The following is a 19966-nucleotide window of genomic DNA, read 5'->3' as shown; positions in this document are numbered from 1 at the left end:
ATACTTTGCTTTTAAACAATGACTTCAAACAATTGTTAATAAACATTTTTTTAAATATAAAATAAATGTTTATATTTTAAGGCAATTGATCTGGCCTTGCAAATTTATTAAAATTACCTCATAAGCTGTAAATAAGAAAAACACATGGTATTAAATATGAAGAAATGCAAACAATTTCCCAGTCCCTTAGCTATATACAATGTGTGTTAGCCACACATGATTTTACTGAATTTACTATTGACCTAATATGGGTCTGACTAATATTTTATTAATAATATTTTTATCTGCCACAACTGATTTTCTGTAAATTATCAGCTCACCAATTTTTTTGTTGCAGAGATATAAGTTGATTTTGGTGGGAATTTTTTTTAATAATTGCATGGTAACCTAAGTGATGTAACATAAGTTAAATAGTGCCAAAATGACACATTTTTTCCCCCAAGTACGTCACTACTAATTGAATTTTTTAATTTTTTATAACAAATAATAAAAATTCACATCATCATTTTAAAAGCTTCAACACAATTCACAATACTGATTTGCTGAAATTCAATCTAAAAGTTGAAACATTATTTTACTTGTTTTTCTGCATAACGCAAGTTAAACAGTATTTTTGGTCCTAATTTTGCCATCGTTTTGTCAGAATTAAAAACTTTTCAGCTTATTTTATTCTTCAGACTACCAGCTTTTATACATAAATGCTAAAGATTAAGTAAACAGTTTAAATAGAATAATATTTGATAAAGTTGTTGCGTGTGTAACATAAGTTAATCGTGGAACACACCATATATATATATATATATATATATATATATATATATATATATATATATATATATATATATATATATATATATATATATATATATATATATATATATATATATATATATATATATATATATATACCAGGATTGCGGAGTCCCAAAAGGACTCCGGCTTTATATCTCAACTTTTTCCAAGTCTGTAGTGTCCAGAAGCTCTAAACATGTTTGTTGACTTAGTATCTGCTATAATAAAAAAAATTCATGAGATTTAATGACTTGAAACTTATGGTTTTTAAGCCCGGAGTCCTGGAGCCCCAGAGTCCTTGTCGCCATTATACCTAAGGACTCCGGGCTTAAAAAACGATTGTTCCAATAACTTCAAAGTTTTAATTTTTTTTCTATTAGTAGTACATAAACTTATTTATATTTTCAGAGCTCCTGGATACAAAAAACTTGAATAAAGTAATCTTTTTGTGACTTTCAAATCCGGAGTCCTTTTTGGGACTCCGCATCCCTGATATATACATATATATATATACATACATACATATATATATATATATATATATATATATATATATATATATATATATATATATATATATATATATATATATATATTAACAAATTTTATTTAAATTATTAAAAAGTGCTATATTTATATTATCTTTAATATGTATTAAAACTTATTTTTTCCAAAAAGTTGCTCAAAAAAAAAATTGTTTACAAAATAAAGTAGTTTTTTTAAAATAGTAATTTTAATCATTTCATGTTTTTATTCAAAAAAAATCATTTTAAGTCAAAAAAAAAAGCAATTAAATCATTCCATTGTAACAAGAAGATTTTAATTTAAACTTATAATTTAAAGTAACTTAAAAAAATAATCTTATAAAAGATTTTTAGAAAGACATGGAAAAATAGTTTCATATACTTAAATTTATCATAAAAAATAGATGCCTACTAAATAAAATTTAAATATTTAATTTACACAAAATGTGCTTATTTTAAACGATCATTATAATTAATTTTTTATATTATCTAAAACTTTTGCTTAAAATAAAAACTTTAGAAAAGATCAACAAATAAAAATTAGCAACTTTTTTTAATTGCATTTAAATTGTTAAAACATCAAAACACGCCATTCCTGTCTAAGCCTGTGATATTAAAACAAATTAAGCCCAAATAAAAAATAATAATAACATTGAGCTGTGGCATAAAGCGGAGCTGACCAAATGAATATGGTCAACTATGACAGCTGAACTGTATATAAAGTTTCATATTGTTTTCAAATAGGCATCTTAACTGTTTTTAAACAAATTAGTAGTTTTAGAGTTTTTAACTGCACCCAGAAGTGTGTTCCAAACATTAACCACTCTATTTAAGAAAAAGTATTCTCTTTGACAACAGTTATTTGCAAGCTGTTTAATTAGTTGTTTCTTACTTCTTCTAACTGCACCTGCTGGTCCAGGACAATCACCAGATTAGGAATTGTTTGGAGGGTGCATCCAGGATGTAGTATTAAGACCAGTGCTTTCCTTAAAATACTGAATTGCAACTACCTGTGTGCTACGTGTTTTGATTGATTGGATATTGAGTAGGGCTAGTCGATTTTCATATTTTTTTCCCCTTAATGAATGACATAATTTAGTGGCTCTTTTTTGTAATCGTTCGATAACTTTTTCATCAACTTTGTTGAATGGAGCCTATGCAGATTTTCCATACTCAAGGTGAGGTCTCACAAATGTGGTATAAAGTGTTTTAAACATTGAAGGGTTCCAGTATCTAAACGTCCGCTTGAGTGAAGCTAGTGCAGTATTAGCTTTAACTGCTGCATGTTTTGATTGGGCTGACCATTTTAGATTGTTAGTTATTAAAATTCCAAGATCTCGCTCTTGGTTGGTAGACAATAAGTATGTTTGGCTGTTATCTTGATTTTGTATGCTAAATTTGTGGTCATAGATTATTGTTTTAGACAATTTTTTTATCGTCAATACTTAGCCTCTGCATGCATTAAACTCCATTTTCCAATTATCTTCCCATTTAGCCACAGCATTAAGATCTGTCTGTTGCTGTTCAATGTCAAATTGATTTTTTTATTAAATTTATTAGTTTGCTGTCATCAGCAAAGAGCTTGAGTGAACATTTGACAACATCTGGCATGTCATTTATGTACGTTAAAGAACCTACAGTAAAGGACCTAGAACAGATCCTTGTGGCACACCACTCTGAACTTTAATCCACTCAGAGTAGTTTTCACCAACAAGAAATCTTTGTTTTCTGTCCATAAGAAATGCTTTTAGCCATCTCAGTAGTTTACCTTTGAAACCATAGGCCTCTAATTTAACAACTAACGCTTCATGACAGACTTTATCAAAGGCTTTAGCAAAATCCAGATAGATTATGATTGCGTAAAGGCCACAGTTCAGTGCCTCTGATGTAATGTCTTTTGTCTCTAATAAATTTGTAACCATGATTTTTTTCTTACGAAGTTATCTTGATGCTTAGTGATTAAATTATGCTGAACCAGGTGACTCATCATATGTTTTTTCAACAATCTTTCCACGATTTTACATATTATGGCTGTTAAAGATATTGGTCTATATTCAGATGGGTCGTTTTGTTTACCTTTTTCTTTATATATTGGTATCACATTTGTTCCTTTCCAATTATTAGGTATTATACCTGTTTCAAATGATGAAATTATCAGAAGAGAAATTGGCCAAGCTAATCCAGTGGCACACTCATTGAGAACATAAGGACTTATGCCATCTGGGCCAATCGCTTTGTATTTCTTCAAATTACTCTACTCGCCAAAAACCGCAGTTTAATTAAGATCAAATTGATCAATCTTGCATACCTGATTAGTCCTGTTTGGGAATGTAAACTTCTTTTGGCCAATTTTAGAAAAAGCAGACTCAAACAGTTTATTAAGACATTCTGCTTTTTCAAGCGATTTTGTTAGCTTTTAGTCTTTTATCAAAGAGGAAACTATTTAATACTTTTCAGTAAAATATTTAATACTTTTCAGATTGGTGTGCAGGTCAATATAAAAATTGCAAAAATATTTTAAACCTTTGTTTCTATCTTGAAGATTTTGGTCTTTCTGCTAAATGGAACTTTTTTACATCTAGTCACGGTAAGCAACCTTGTGATGGGATAGGTGGTACAGTCAAACGTTTAGCAAAACTAGCAAGCTTATTAAGAGTTATGGGTAATCATATTTTAGGTGGTACAGTCAAACGTTTAGCAAAACTAGCAAGCTTATTAAGAGTTATGGGTAATCATATTTTATCTCCATAAGCAATGTACAAATATTGCAATAAAAAAAAATTGAAGGCGTACATTTCGTTTATATATCATCAGAAGATTTAACTTTGGTGAGAAACACTCTTAAGGAACAATTGAATACTGCAAATACCATGTTATGTAATGATTAAAAATTACTATTTTAAAAAGACTACATTATTATTTTAAAAAACTTTTTTTGCAACTTTTTGAAAAAATGTTTATACAAATTAAACTTTTTTTTTTCTTTCAATATTTTATTTTCACTTTTCAACAATTTAAATAAAATTTGTCCATTTATTAAACAATCATTAAAAGTAATGAAAGCGTTTTGCGTAACTTTAATAAAACCTTTCAAAAAATAAGTTTCAATGTAATTCATTTCAAATGCAATAGACCTTTTCGCTAACTCGACTTTTAGTTCGACAAAATGTTAAATATTTGGTTTGATGTAAAAGTTCATAAAAATTTCAAGCAACTTGAAATGAAAAAAATATTGACCTTTGTTGCTAACTTGTCATTTTTAAAGAGGATCATGTTCAAACTTTTTTTTCTCTAAAAGTTCCAACATGTATATATATATATCAAAATTAGGTTCTTTATTATCACTTTTTTAACAGTTAAACCGAAATCGTTATTAAACTGTGACTTTTTTAGACAGTTTTTGTTAATTTTTGTTGTGCGATACTTTTTTTCAAAAGTAACATTTTTAAAGTTCAAGTCACAAATGGAATATGTAAAAAATGATATAGAACATTACTTTTATATTTAGAAATTCAAATAGTTACATACATATTTTTAACTGTCAAAGAATTCTCATGATACCTATAAAATAGATCATTAAAATTTCTGAAAAAAAAAAGAGTTAATATAGCTTTAATTAGCTTTTAGTTGTACGAAATAAAAAATAAGTTTAAAGATGTAAGCACAACTAGAAGATATGAGACATGGGAATCTGGGGCTATTTCGAATTTTCTGAAGAATTTCAGAGTTTAAAGTGTAAACTCTGTAAAATTATTCTCAAAATACCTGGCCAACAACAACAGCTATTACAAGGCATTTAAAAATTGAAATTCCTAAATGCAATAACTCTCTTTTAAACAGACATTTGAATAGAGAATAATTGAAAAAAGAAACATTCATTTAATTGATCTCATGAAGTACTTGTCAAATCGGAATGTCTTAGATAAAGATGACCAATTAAGCAACAAGATTAAAAAAAAAGACAATTACTAATCTTGCTACTAATCTCATTCAGTGATTATTTCAGCCATCTGATGATAGCTCTGATGATGACAAGGAAGTAAATGCAGATAGTATAACTGATAATGTAAAAAGTCAAAAATTAATTGAGTTTAGCTCAACAACTCAAACTTTTCATTGAACAATCAGACACTAAATTAAAACTTGACCATCAGGAAATTGGAACAAACCTCATTCAAAAGGAAATGGCTGGTTTTGAAGTTGGCAAAACTAAGCCCAAGTATTTAGATTTACTTTTCAAAGCTCTTTAAACAATTCCTCCTACATCTGTAGAAGCTGAGAGAGCTTTTTCTAGTCTTGGACTTTTTGCTACTAAAATAAGAAGTTCTCTAAATAACGAAACATTAGATGCACTATCTTTTTTAAAGCAAATTATGAAGAGTACTCATTAATGTTATTTGCTTTTGTCCTAATTAATGATGATAAACAAATAAATACTTTTATACATACTTTGTATTACTTATGTGTGTTTTAACATAACTAAATAAAGTTTGAAATAGTTCAAACTTTTTTCGGTAAGCTTGAACATGTTCAGGTTTAAACTTTTTTTTTAAAAAGTTCTAACTGGAAGCCCTAATCTGGAGAAACGAAAAAAAAGACTTAAAAACGCTAAGGTAAACTGTTTAGCTTAGCGTTTCCTTTTTCAGCGCATTCTGAAATGTTTAAATCAAAACATTTAAACAGTCGTGGTCAAGTTGTCAACAAAAAAAAATCATTTGCATGGTTAGCAAAAGCGTTCAATTGTACACCATTCCTGTCCTATCCATTTTTATAGATTAAATTATTACAATAAAACATTACTTGAGCAGCGTCTACAACTAGAAGAGCACCTTGACAAGCAGCAAGAGATCTGGAAACTTCATAACCAAAATCAACATGACCCTAAAGAAAGAAAAAAAAAAGGAAAAATACAAATCAGGAAAAGACTGTATCAAATTAAAAATAATAGATTTAAAAAAAAAAACTTTATTAAAAGATAGTTATCTCAAAATCAAGATAAACCTTTCAGCTTTATCATGATCTTACAATAACTTTCTAAACTATTTATAAAAAACTATTTATTAAAATTTTTTTGTTTTAATAACAATTATTTCATTAAATTTTATAATTTATAATTATAAATATTTTTATTAAATATTAAGAAAAACAAAAAAATAAATATCAGCTATTTTATTTATTTGCTAAAATTTATTTAGTTAACTTATAATATGATAACGAAAATGATTTTTAATTCCATTTCAATTCACCTCCCCAAGGCCAAGAAGGCCACTACAGTCGAGGAGGCTACTTATAGTTGTAACTACAAATGAAATGGTGTCACACAGAAACAGCCACCTGCAAGATATAAATACATAAATCAATTGAGGGTTTGGGTTTAGGCAAGTTGTATCAAGATATGAAAGATTTTTATAACAACAAAAAAAACTTCATTTTTTATTTGCTTTTTTTTGTTTTTGTTTTTTCTTCTTTTTCTTAAAAAACTTTTTTTTTTTAAACTAAAATATTAAAGAGCACATTATTAAGATAGTATCTACCTAAATTCACTAAAGTAGGTGTGTGTGTACATGCATTACAATTTATAAACTATTATAAATGCTACAAACTAATAATTATTTTTTATATTACAATGTGCAGAACAATTGTTTCCTACTATGCATATATAATTATAAAAATATTTTATGCATTAAATTTAGTAAAAAAATTTAAAAGCAAAAAAACAAAAACAAAAAAAATTACAAACAGTAAAAAAGAAATTTTTTTTTGTCCAAACCAACAAATTATCAAAAATTTCATTATGCATCAACAAACTCAGAACTAAATATTATTAGACATAAACTTTGTAAAGTACCAAATAAAAAAAACTTACTGGTGTATCAATTAAGTTAAATAAACAGCTTATACTTTTGGTGACATTATAGAACATAGATGATGTCTATAAAAAAAGAAAAATATACCAAACGTATGACAAACTTAATAGGTATTTAAAAAATCCTGAATGATTTTGCTTACCTGAGCTTTAACAGTTATACCTCTTTCTCTTTCAACTTGCAATTTATCTAGCACTTGCTTATTTGTAGCACTCTTTTTAATTGTACCTTTTTAACAAAAATTAAAAAAACTCTAAACAATTAGAAGAAAAAAGTTTAAAGAAGCACTTATTGTAGTTTCACCATGGCTTTTTAAATAAAATTAGAGAGGATGAGAGTTTTCAAGTTCTAAACCATTATTATCTATTACAATTTACATTATCAACTATAATTTACTAAAATTCACAGTTAAACCTTTTAAATCAACATGTAAAACAAGTTGTTTTTTTTTTCAATTTATAAAAATTGTTTATAAAGTAAACAAGCTGTAAACAAGCTGTAAACAAGACTAAAACAGCTGCTAAAACTAACAAACTATTAAACTATTATTTATATTGTAACGTGCACACAATAAAATATTTCTCATTATGCACTGTTGCCACACAGTTCAGTTTCATTAATAGAATCAAAAATAGATGTACATAAAAAATGCATAAATAATAGATGTACATAAAAAATGCATAAATAATAGATGTACATAAAAAATGCATAAATAATAGATGAACATAAAAAAAACGCATATAATAGATGTACATAAAAAATACATAAATAATAGATGTCAGGGTGATAGCCAGCTAAATGGTATTGTGTATACTGCAGAACTCCCAATGGGTTTAAAATTCCCAAAATTCAATGACCTTTTTTTTTTTTGAATAGTACAAATATTTTGTAGAACAATAACAATAAATATTAAAGATACTACAAATCGTGATTTTGCCGAATACCAAATATATGGCATGATTCTCCGATGAATAGCGGAATATTCGGTAACAATTGTTGGAAACTGTTACCAGTGAAAATTTCATAAGTTACAGTTTCCAACCTGCAGTAGTAAAGTGAATACCGTAATCACACTATGGGTAATTATGCATATTTATTGTATTTGCGTGTTTAGGGATGTTGTTTGTTGATTATTTGTCACATCAAACTTGTTCCCTATAGGTTATATTTCTTACAATCCATTACATAAGATATATACACAATAAGTGTAATTCTATAGTAAAAGCTTTTGAGCATTTAGTGGCAATTTAGTGGCGATTGCGTTGTTAGTGGTTTAAATTAGCTGGTAATACATTTACAATTTAAATTGTCACTAAAATTTTTAAATAAATGAATTGAATTTACTAAATTCCATTCATTTATTAACAAATTTGATAACTTATTTTAAATGAGGGACCACATATATTTTAATTAAAAACTGCATAACAAGCCTTTCCGAGAAGTGTGTGCGTTCGCACGTTTGTCCACATTTAAAGTAATTTTTTAGATACACTGACCATGGTAGTTCGCATATTATAACTTTTTTAGCGTTTCAATAATTTGCGGCAAAAAGCTAAACTTATCTCCTGAGAGAAAAACAATTCTAAAGGAGGAAACAAAATTATAAAAAGATATCACATTTTAATTAAACTAGAAAAATTTAATTTAAAATAATTTTAGAATAATTTGAAAAAAAAAGTTTAATTTATTAAAATAATTTTTATAAAGTTTTTGGAAAACTTTTTTTTTTTTAGGGTGGTTGTTATTTTTAGCTACCAAATTTAATACAAGTTGAGGAAAAAAACATATTTTATAACAATTTAACAACAATTGAAAGTTTCGAGCCCATATTTTCCAATGTAAGTTAGGACTATGAGAAATTTTGTTAAATTTTTTTCTTATGTTTATTCGTTTTTACGTCTTTTCACTTTTAAAAATGTTTTTGTTATATTGGCATTTTTGTTATGTTTGACGTTTTGTTTCACTTGACATTTTTGTTATATTTGACATTTATAAAATAGGAAAATAAATTACTTTGTTTGCTATTTATTTGTAAAAAATATTATTTCAATAATAAATTTTGTAATGACAGAAAAAATTTAATAAAAGAATTGCATGATTTCTTTTATAAATGTATTTACCACATTTGATGCCTGTCTGAAACTGTTTCCCTTTTATAGTTCAATTAGGAAATTAGCCCAAATAGGAAATACTAGAGATAACCAACCTAACAATTGCTATGTATGAAAAAGTGTATTTAAAACTTAAAAAAAAGTTTTAAATTAAAATAAAAGTTCAGTAACTTACAAAACAATACCCCAAAAGCTTCTGTAGCATCGCCAATAACAATAGTTCTTCAGGAAATAAACTATTGGGTTTAAATGCACAAATTTCTAGCGCAAATAATAAAATGTTTCCTTATTATCTTGAATGACCAAGTTACAAATAAATTGTGTATCAAAAAATGTTTTTATTTTCTTTATATTCTCATCATCTTTTTTCCTCGACTTACATTAATTTTGGTAGTGAAAAATAACAAACGACCAAAAAAAAAACAGTTAATTATTTAGGTATACTATTTTCTGGACAAAATTTTACTTTTTTTAATTTTAAAATTTTTTTTTAGTTTATTTTATTTAGATTTTCTATTTTGTATAGTATTTGTTTCCTTTCTTCAAGCTGTTTTATTCTCTGTATTTCTTATAGCTTTTTTTTGACTGCAAATTCTTGAAACACTATATAAAAATGTGGTTAAGTTGTCTAAAAAAATTACTTTAAATGCGGATGAACAAGGCGTGCAAATGCACGAACTTCCCGGGAAGGCTTGGTATAAATACACCAACAATTATCCTTTAAAAACTATTAAAATCAAAAAGCCAATTTAGTGAACATGAAAGACTTCATATTCAACTGTTATTTTGTTTGCAAAAAACTAGAATAAGTAACAAAAGTTGTGTTACTTCAAATTTTTGTTTGCAAAAAGCATTTAAAATGGCATCTTTTAATAAAATATCCCCATATTTGGAAATATTATGAATTTTGTAGGAAAGACAATAAAGTAGCAGTTTGTTTGCAAAAGCAAGATCTCGCATGGTGGAGAAGGAAGCAAAAATGAGGGTTCTCTCACCTATACCGACTCAAAGATACTAGCAATAACAGGTTAAAAATAAACATTCAACTCTGAAAGAGACAGCTGAAAAGAAATTGTGTTTGGATTTTAATGATCCAAAATCAATAAAATATCATTACTTAATTGGAGAAATGATTGCCTTAGACAATCCATAATCACTTGTTAAACAAGTTGGCTTTGACAAGGTTATGGAAATAGCAATGCCGCAATACAAAATACCTTGTCGCACCTACATGATGGAGAAAATTATCCCTAATATACTTAATAAAATTTGCACTAAATTTGCATACGTTGTTTATGTTTGTTACCATTAGCATATATTTTCCAATGCCTTTGTACCTAGACCTGCAACAGATATAACATTCAAACATATCTTTCATTTTACCGAATACAAATCGTTGGGACATTTATGTACCCATTGTTTATAATTATTGTCAAACTTAGTTTTATATTTGACTGATATTTTCTATTTAAAAAAATACAAAAATATTTAGGCTAAATTAATAAAATAAAATGTGAATAAAAATAATTTTAATTCCCAGAATTGCTACTGACAAAAATAAGAAAAAAGTAGAGCTAAAAATTAGAATTAAAAAGTATCCTTTGAAAATATAAAACTTATGTACCCGGAATTGAAAATTTTTTTGCACATTATGGCAGTGTAAAGTTAGAAAAAATCACAGAACACAATATTTTTGATAAACAGATAAAAAAAATTTAATAACATTTTTTTCATAATATATTAAATATATATTCATAGATAAATACATAGATAAATAAATAAAATGAATATGTGAAAAAACCAAATTTAATGAATTTGCAAAAACATGTTATAAAAAATTTTCAAAACAAATTCTGTTAAATATTACCCATTTTAACATGTTAAATTTACCATGTTAAATTTATACCATTAAACAAATATAACTTAAGTGTACACAGTGTACACCTTAGTACTCACATGCATATTTTGTTTAAATTTTCATTCATTAACATGTATTTTGTATCTAGATCTGTAACAGGCATAACCTTCAAACACATATTAAATATAACATTCAAAAATACATGTTTTTTCATCAAAATGTATTTTCAATGTGTTTTTATCCATCTAATCATCTAGGTCATATTAAAAAAATTCAGAATACATTTTACAAAAAATAATGTTAAACAATGCAGAATAAATTATTTGATAAATTTAGCATTCAGCTGGTGGCTTTCTAAATTTTATGATAGGTAATAATTGAAAAAGTTAAAAAAACAAATGTATTACAAAATTATATTTTAGGAAAATACTTTTGGAGTAACTAAAAGAAAGATATCAGGAAACAAAAACTTTATTTTCTCTCTGTATACAACAGTACTAACTTCAAGTCTGAACCATTTCATTAACATTTTTTGTTGATTGGCTGATAATAGTTTATGCATTATACTCAGAACAAATAAATTAGGAGAATTTAGGAGTATTTGAGAAAATCATCTATACTTTAGATCTTTTTAGAATGTTTTTCGAATATTAGGATATTTTAGGATTTTTTAGGAGGCATGGCCACCCTGAATATATTCATTATTTGATTAATCTGTTTATTGTATTATTTATAGTAATATATAGTAATATAACTTATTTCTAATAGGATTTTTTTCATTTTTTAGTATTTGGTATTCAACCAAATAGTTTGCAATATTCGAATGAATACCGAATACTGTAAAATGTTGCCGAATACACAGAAAACCAAATAGTTGCAAAATATTTGTGGCATCTCTAATAAATATTCCCAATATTGCAAAAACGCTGTAAAATTTACATTTCTGGCACCCTTGATGTACATAAAAAATGTACATAAAAAAACACCCTAGATGTTCATAAAAAATCCATAAATAGTAGATCTACATAACAAAGTATAAAATTAGCATTGTAAAAACTGTGCAAAAATGCAAAGAAAATGTTATTTTACCAGTAAATTCAAGAAGTCTATCTGCCAAAGTACTTTTTCCATGATCAATGTGTGCAATGATACTGAAGTTACGAATTTTGTCATCAACATAATCATGCATTGATAAAACCTAATTTTAAAAAACGTTTAAAACAAAATAAAACATGCTAAATTATAAAGTTAACATTAAAGGTTACCTTAGTACATAGAAACCTTTGATGAAAATTAAGACCATTGTAAGCACTTGATCTATACAGTAAGTGACTTTTGAAACTAGAATAGAAAAACAATTTACCAAAACAAAAAACAACATTATTTTTAAAGAACATATAACTTTATAGTTATTTAAAACATGATTCATAAAAGACAAACCTGCTTTACTTTAAATTCTTACATGATAGATCACTAAACCTTACACTAAAGAAAATTACTTTACCAATGTGCATTACCATTGATATGTTGCTTTTTTTTCTTTTTAAAAATTAACTTCAGGTAAGCATAAATTTGAATACTATATAATTTTCATATTTCCCTTTTTTGTTTATTATTTATTTCAACCCATTAGTATTATATAGGTAAATTATCAGATAAATTACAACAAGTGGTATAAAAATAAGGAAAAAGGCAACCATAGCAAAATCCAACTTAAAAAATAGTATATACATTTTTTGTTAATATAATTAACATTAACTTAAATAGCATTAACTAACCATTATAAATATTTTATCAATGTAATTTTAATTTAATAATATCATAAAAAATTTTCTTGTATAAAAATTGATCAATATTTATATCATATTGAGACTGTTAATAAATTGCAAATTTTATTTAAAAAATAATATAACAATAATATAATAATTTAAGTAGTAATTACTGTACACTAAATCTACTATGTTACTGTACACTAAGCTACTGTGTTACTGTACACTAAGTCTACTTCATTACTACACTAAAGTCTACTGTGTTTTGGTTAGAGCCAAACTTAAAAGATTTTCAATTTAAACGATTCTACTTAAAGTTCAGCTTACTAGAATTTTCTAATTAGCAAAAAAAAAAATTTTTTTGAAAATAATTAAAATATATTTAAAAAATATTCATTTAATGAACATTAACTAGTCAACCAACCATAGTAAACATTGTAAACGTGAATACATTTTGAACACCATCATTACATTTCATGCTGACTTTGTTCATTCTTTAACCCTAAATACCATCTTAAATAAAATATATAACATATATTTGACACCTGTTAAGTATTATACATGTAGAAGTTAAGTATTATACATTGTAGAATACGCTGATATAATATATATATATATATATATATATATATATATATATATATATATATATATATATATATATATATACATATAGTAAAAATATTTTATAATTTTTTACTATATATATATATATATATAGTAAAAAAATTTTATAATTCTTTTTACTATATATATATATATATATATATATATATATATATATATATATATATATATATATATATATATATATATATATATATATATATATATTTATAGTAAAAAAAATTATAAAAATTCAAAAATTCTATAAAAAGCTATGATGTTTTAAGTATAAAAAACACCTTTGTCCATTTAGATAAAAGTGATAAAAACACCTTTGTCGATTTAGATCATCTTGTTAAGCAATTATGCAAAACTTTGCAGCACCAGTTTAGTCACAAAACTACAAAGGCAACATTGAAATAGTAGAAAAAGTACAGCACAGAATGACAAGGATGGCAAAGAACATAAGAAATCTGCAGTACCAAGATCGTTACCCTACACTTGGTTTAACAACATTGTCATAAAAAAGTTAAAGGGGAGACCTTATTCAAATAATTTAGATTTTCAATCAAAAATTTTAAACAAACCAACATTCTAAAAATCATGTAGAGGTTACGATAGGAAATGCAGTAGAGAAGTAACCAAGTTTATACAGAGAAATGAATTCATTATAAACAAAACAGAAAATTTATGAGACTTATTGTCATTGGAATTCATCAATTCAAAAAATGTAAACAGTTTCAAGAAAAAATTAGACAAATATTTAGCATCAAAAAAATAATTGAAAAACAATTTTTTTTTTAATTTTTCATTTTTTGCATTAGTAATTTGTATATGATGCTATATATATATTGAGGCAAAAAAGACCATTGCTGCTGTTATTCCAGTTAAAATGGAATACTATAATATCAAAAATTTAATGTCAGGTCAGGTTATCCTGGTATTGGTAACATGTAACCGAGTACACCCTGTTTCCCGCCCTAATGCCTTGAAGGATACGCTATTTTAGGCAAAGGCTAGATGCCAATTCTGACTTAACACACCTCCTGCTTTTGGGCTCTTGGTTGAGTAAAGACTAGAGATGGTGTCTCAATAAAAATATTTATCTCGGCCAGATGTTAAATGCATCTGGCTTATGTCTTATAAAAAGCTTAAGGGGTAACAGATTCTATTTGTTGACCAGCTTTGCACCCTTTCTTCATCTATTAGGCTGGCGTGGATGTATTTATAATACTTTTTTTTTAGTTTAGGATGTTAAATGCTGGATCTTCTTGACTCATTTCATAGGTTTGTTTGTGTCCTGTTTTTACAACTAGACAAATCATTCTATTATCTCCAAATGAAGATACAGCTTTAAAACTCATTTTTACAGTTCTAAGGCCGGCTGGTCATCAGGTTTCCCAAACTCTGTGGTAGCTCTCAGAGAGGCTGATTCCATCAACAGCTATAAAATATTAGAGTACTAACAGTGCCATGTTGCACATGGATAGTATTCCAGTTTTTAATTTTGATGTGTATTGTAAAGGCTACATTGGGAGCCCTTTGTTACAACTTAGAGTTTATTAATATTAGATAGTGTACTAAATACTATTTGTGCTTTAAGTCAAGTTCTTTGACCGATTTAATCATCTAACTACCGTCCCGTTAGTCTTCCTCCTATCATAAGCAAGGTTTTTGAATCTTTAATTAACAAACACTTAATTTCTCATCTTGAATCTAATAACTTACTTTCTGACCATCAATATGGATTTCCATCTTCTCATTCTACAGCTGATTTCCTAACAGTATTAACCGATAGGTTTTATTGTGCATACATAAAGGTGGAGAGGTTAAGGCCATCGCTTTTGACATTTCAAAAGCTTTCAATAAAGTTTGGCATGCTGGTCTTATCCATAAGCTTTCTTCTTATGGTGTATCTGGCAACATCTTCATGATTATTGAATCCTTCCTTTCCAATCGTAGTTTAAAGTTGTCCTAGATGGACAGCACTTATTCTGTATCTTCAGGGGTTCTTCAAGGTTCTATCCTTGGCTCTATTCTCTTTTTAATTTACATTAACGATGGGGCTCACAGTGACTGGTGAATTTCAATACAGATAAAACTCAATTTTTTACAGTCAATCGTTATTGCAATAATTTAGATCTTCCTATATTTATGAACAGTAGTGTACTCGATGAGTCATCCACTCTTCATCTTCTAGGATTAATGCTTACTTCCGATCTTTCTTGGAAACCATATATCAAATCAGTTGCAAAGTTAGCATCTCTTAAGGTTGCATCTTTTTATCGAGCTCGACACTTTCTTACTTCGGATTCTATTCTTTATCTCTATAAATCTCAAATCCGGCCTTGTATGATATACTGTTGCCATATCTGGGGCGGATCTTCTAATGATGCTCTTTCTCTTTTAGATAGGGTGTAAAAACGCATTGTAAACATAGTTGGACCTGCTCTTGCAGCCAACCTCCAACCATTATCACATCGTCGTAATGTTACTTCTCTTCCTCTTTTCGACAAATACTATAATGGGCACTGCTCAAAAGAGCTAGCGTCTCTCGTGCCATCTACTAAAATTCATTCTCGTGTTACTCGTCATTCAATTAAGTCTTATTTTTTTTCTGTGACTGTTCCTAAGTGCTCCAAAAACTCTTATTTGTCTAGTTTTTTTCCTCGAACATCAGTTCTTTGGAATTTGCTTTCTTCATCTTGCTTTCCTGATTCATATAATTTGCAATCCTTTAAGTCGTCCGTCAATCGTTATCTTGCTCTACAATCTTCACCTTTTCTTTTCCAGTAACTTCCAACTTTAATTAGTGGTTGCTTGCAGCCTTGTTGGAAGCAAAGATGTTTAAAAAAAAAAATCTAAAAACTATATCAAAAACTATAAAACACAAAAAAACATCATCATTCAAAGTAACTTTTCTTCTGTTGAGACATATCACTTGCAAAGTTTACCAAGCCTACTTGCTCATTCTGAGACTAATTTGTGTTTAGCTGTTTCATCTTGTGATCTTAGTGTTGATGGTTACTTTATTTCATAAAGACTCCAATAGTCACATGCTTGGCCTGGGCATCTACATTCGTAAAAACTCTCCCATTTGTCAGGAAGCAAGGATTTAATCCACAGAATTTGCTTTTATGTGTTTTTGTTTAGCACCACTTCACTCTATCACCTTTTTCTTTTTTTCTATATCGCTTTCCTTTATCTCAGAATGCACTCTTTTCGATGATATTTCTGATCAAATTGACCGAGCCCTTTTTCTTTATCTTTCAGCCAATATTGTTGTTGTTGGTGACTTAAATGCTCACCACCACTGACTCAAGTGTCAATGACTCTGTAGGTAGTAAGGCCCACAACTTTAACCTTTCTCTATCTCTAACACAAACAGTCGGCTTTCCAACTCGCTTTCCAGACAACCCAAATCATTTGCCTTCTCTACTCTACTTATGTCTTGTTTCTGATCCTAGTCAGTGTGCAGTTTCCAACATTCCACCTTAGGTATTCTGATCACAATTTGATCTCTTTAAAATTATTATCTCATTCTTCTTCATCTTCCATATCCCCCTATCATCATACCACTTACAAATACCTTAAAGCTGACAGGGACTCTTCGTGATTTTCTCGGTGATGGCCCTTTAGTTGAATTCTTTCATTTACTTTAATCCCTCTTGACAATACGAGTCAAGCCACACTCATGGTTATTATTCATGGTTTTTGCTATCATTCTGCTATTGCAATTTCTAATCATAACCATTGCTTTCATATCTATCACCAAAACAATTCTCCAGGAAACAGATGTCTGCTTTACTATTGTTAGAAACCATTGTAAAACGGTTTTGTCTTTTTGCTATTCTCAGATCATAAAATCAAATATTGTCTACAATTAGGGCAAATCTGTTATTCAACCTCTCTTGCATGGTTCAGATTATGTCAACTCACCTAAAAACGAAGCTAAATTGTTTGATAAGAAATTTTCATCAATTTCATCTCTTGATTCCACTAATCACATCCTACCTGATATAGCTGACAAACCGGTTGATCCATTGTTTGACATTTGTATCACTCCAGCTTCTATATCTAAAATGATTTCCTGCTTAGACTCTTCTACAGCTTGTGGTCCGGACAACATACCTGTTATAATCTTGCAGAAGTGTTCTCCTGTTGTCTATACTTTCAAAACTATTTAACAAGTGCTTATAAGAGTCTTGTTTTCCAGTCGGTTGGAAAGCAGCATCTGTTATCGCTATTTTCAACAATTTTGGATTTTAATATCTTCTTGTTCTACTGCTGATTTGTAACAGTAATAACTGATAGGTTTTATCATGCATTAGATAGATGTGGAGAGGTGAAGGCTATCCCTCTTGACATTTCTAAAGCCTTTGATAAAGTTTAGTATGCCGGTTTTCTCCATAAGTTCTCTTCTTATGGTGTATCAGGTAACATCTTTAAGACTATTAAATCCTTACTTACTAATTGTAGTATAAAAGTTGTCCTTGATGGACAGCACTCCTCCTCTTATTCTGTAACTTCAGGGTTTCGTCAAGGTATCCTTGGCTCTATACTTTTTTTAATAAACATTAACAATCTTCCAGAAATTCTCACATAAAAAGTGGCATAGTTCGTTGGTGATACTATCATTTACTCTTGTCTTGATAAAAAACCAACACTCTCTGATTGCTAGGAGGGGGCATTTAGGCTTGAAAAGGATCTTACTTCTGCTACAGCATGGGATCTCAGTTGCTGGTAAACTTCAACTCAGATAATTGTTATCACAACAATCTAGATCTTCCTATATTTATAAATGGTAATATACTCGATGAGTTATCTACCTTTTGTCTTCTAGGATTAAATCTTACTTCCAATCTATCCTGGAAACCATGTATCAAATTGATTGCAAAATTAGCATCTGCTAAGGTTGTATCTCTTTATCTTGCTCTCCACTTTCTTACTCCAGATTCTTTTCTTTATCTCTATAAATCCAAAATCTGTCCTTGTATAGAATACTGTTGCCATAATTGGAGCGTATATTAGAATGATGCCCTTTCTCTTTTAGACAAGGCGCAAAAACGCATTTTAAACATATTTGAATCTTCTATTGCAGCCAATCTTCAACCATTGTCACATCGCCATAATGTTGGGTTTTTTTTTTCTTTTATAACTACTACAATGATCACTGCTCTAAAGAGCTAGCATCTCTTGTGCCATCTACTAAAATTTATTCTTGTATTAATTCAATTAAGTTTCATCCTTTTACTGTGACTGTTCCTAAGTGCTCCAAAAATTCTTTTCTATCTGGACTTTTTTCAAACATCAGTTCTTTGGAACTCACTTCTTTTATCTTGTTTACCTGATTCATATAATTTGCAATATTTTAAGTTGTCTGTTAATCATTATCTTGCTTTGCAAACTTCAATTTACCTCTTCCAGTAACTTCCAACTCTAATAGTGTTTAAAAATTCTGGTTGCTTGCCGCCTTGCTGGAAGTGAAGATGTACACAAAAAAAAAATGTATATATATATATATATATATATATATATATATATATATATATATATATATATATATATATATATATATATATATATAAATATATAATTTGACAAAAATTGTTTATTAGTTTATTTTGAACTATTTCGGAAATATATGTGGTATTCTTACCTGAACTTTTTAAATGTTGTTCTAAATCTTTGTCTCCAGCATTAATGCGAAAAACCAACAGCATTTAAAGTTTACATTTGTCTCTATAAGACCATTATTTATTTCAAGACAAACAATGCCATCATTTCTTCTGTCTCGATATGCTATTCCAAGTCTACCACACATATATATATATATATATATATATATATATATATATATATATATATATATATATATATATATATATATATATATATATATATATATATATATATATATACATATTTGAAACTTAACATAATTCAAAAAAATCTAAAATTGCTTCTGGTGTGACTTTATGCTTACTCATTGACAGGTATGGGTAAGTTTGGGTCCTTCTCTCATTAACCATCTTTTTTATGATGAATATATTGTCTTATGTTAACCCTCAGAAAAAGGTTTTCAGAACCTTCTTGACTTCTGCTTTAGTTTTGCTTTGGAGCATGACATATTTTTTAGCAATAACAAATCTCAAACTATGTTATTTAAAAGTTATGAACCCCAAATTAAAAACCTTTGTTTTACATTAATTAATGTGGTTCTATCATACATTAATCAATATAAATACCTGGAACATTTGATCTCAGATGACATGTACAGTGACAAGATATTTTAAAACAAATACATTCTTTGTATTCTAAAGTTAATATCATTTGTATTTAGTTCTGCTCAACACAAGTTCAAATGAAGATTATGTTGTTTAATGTTTTTTGCAATCCTATTCATGGTTGTCAGAATTGGTATTTTTTTCGAAAAGAC

General features: G+C 27.8%; 1 protein-coding gene across 2 annotated transcripts in view; it reads right to left on the bottom strand.

Annotated features, from left to right (window-relative positions):
* The window catches only part of LOC100202384 (translation factor GUF1 homolog, mitochondrial), a 60992-nt gene extending 47524 nt beyond the window's left edge, over window positions 1-13468 (bottom strand). For both annotated transcript variants that reach the window (XM_065813826.1, XM_065813827.1), the window contains exons 1-6: window positions 13346-13468; window positions 12418-12493; window positions 12242-12350; window positions 7326-7411; window positions 7183-7248; window positions 6117-6197 (exon numbers count right to left, since the gene is read on the bottom strand). In XM_065813826.1, coding sequence (XP_065669898.1) covers window positions 6117-6197; window positions 7183-7248; window positions 7326-7411; window positions 12242-12350; window positions 12418-12493; window positions 13346-13389 — 462 coding nt within the window. In that variant the 5' untranslated portion in view covers window positions 13390-13468. The remainder of the gene's footprint in view (window positions 1-6116; window positions 6198-7182; window positions 7249-7325; window positions 7412-12241; window positions 12351-12417; window positions 12494-13345) is intronic.
* Window positions 13469-19966: the final 6498 nt, after the last annotated feature.

The sequence above is a fragment of the Hydra vulgaris genome, chromosome 12 (assembly GCF_038396675.1).
Source record: "Hydra vulgaris chromosome 12, alternate assembly HydraT2T_AEP".
NCBI lineage: Eukaryota > Metazoa > Cnidaria > Hydrozoa > Anthoathecata > Hydridae > Hydra > Hydra vulgaris.
Note: the sequence above shows the minus strand (reverse complement) of the source record. Positions and strands in the feature narration are given on the sequence as shown.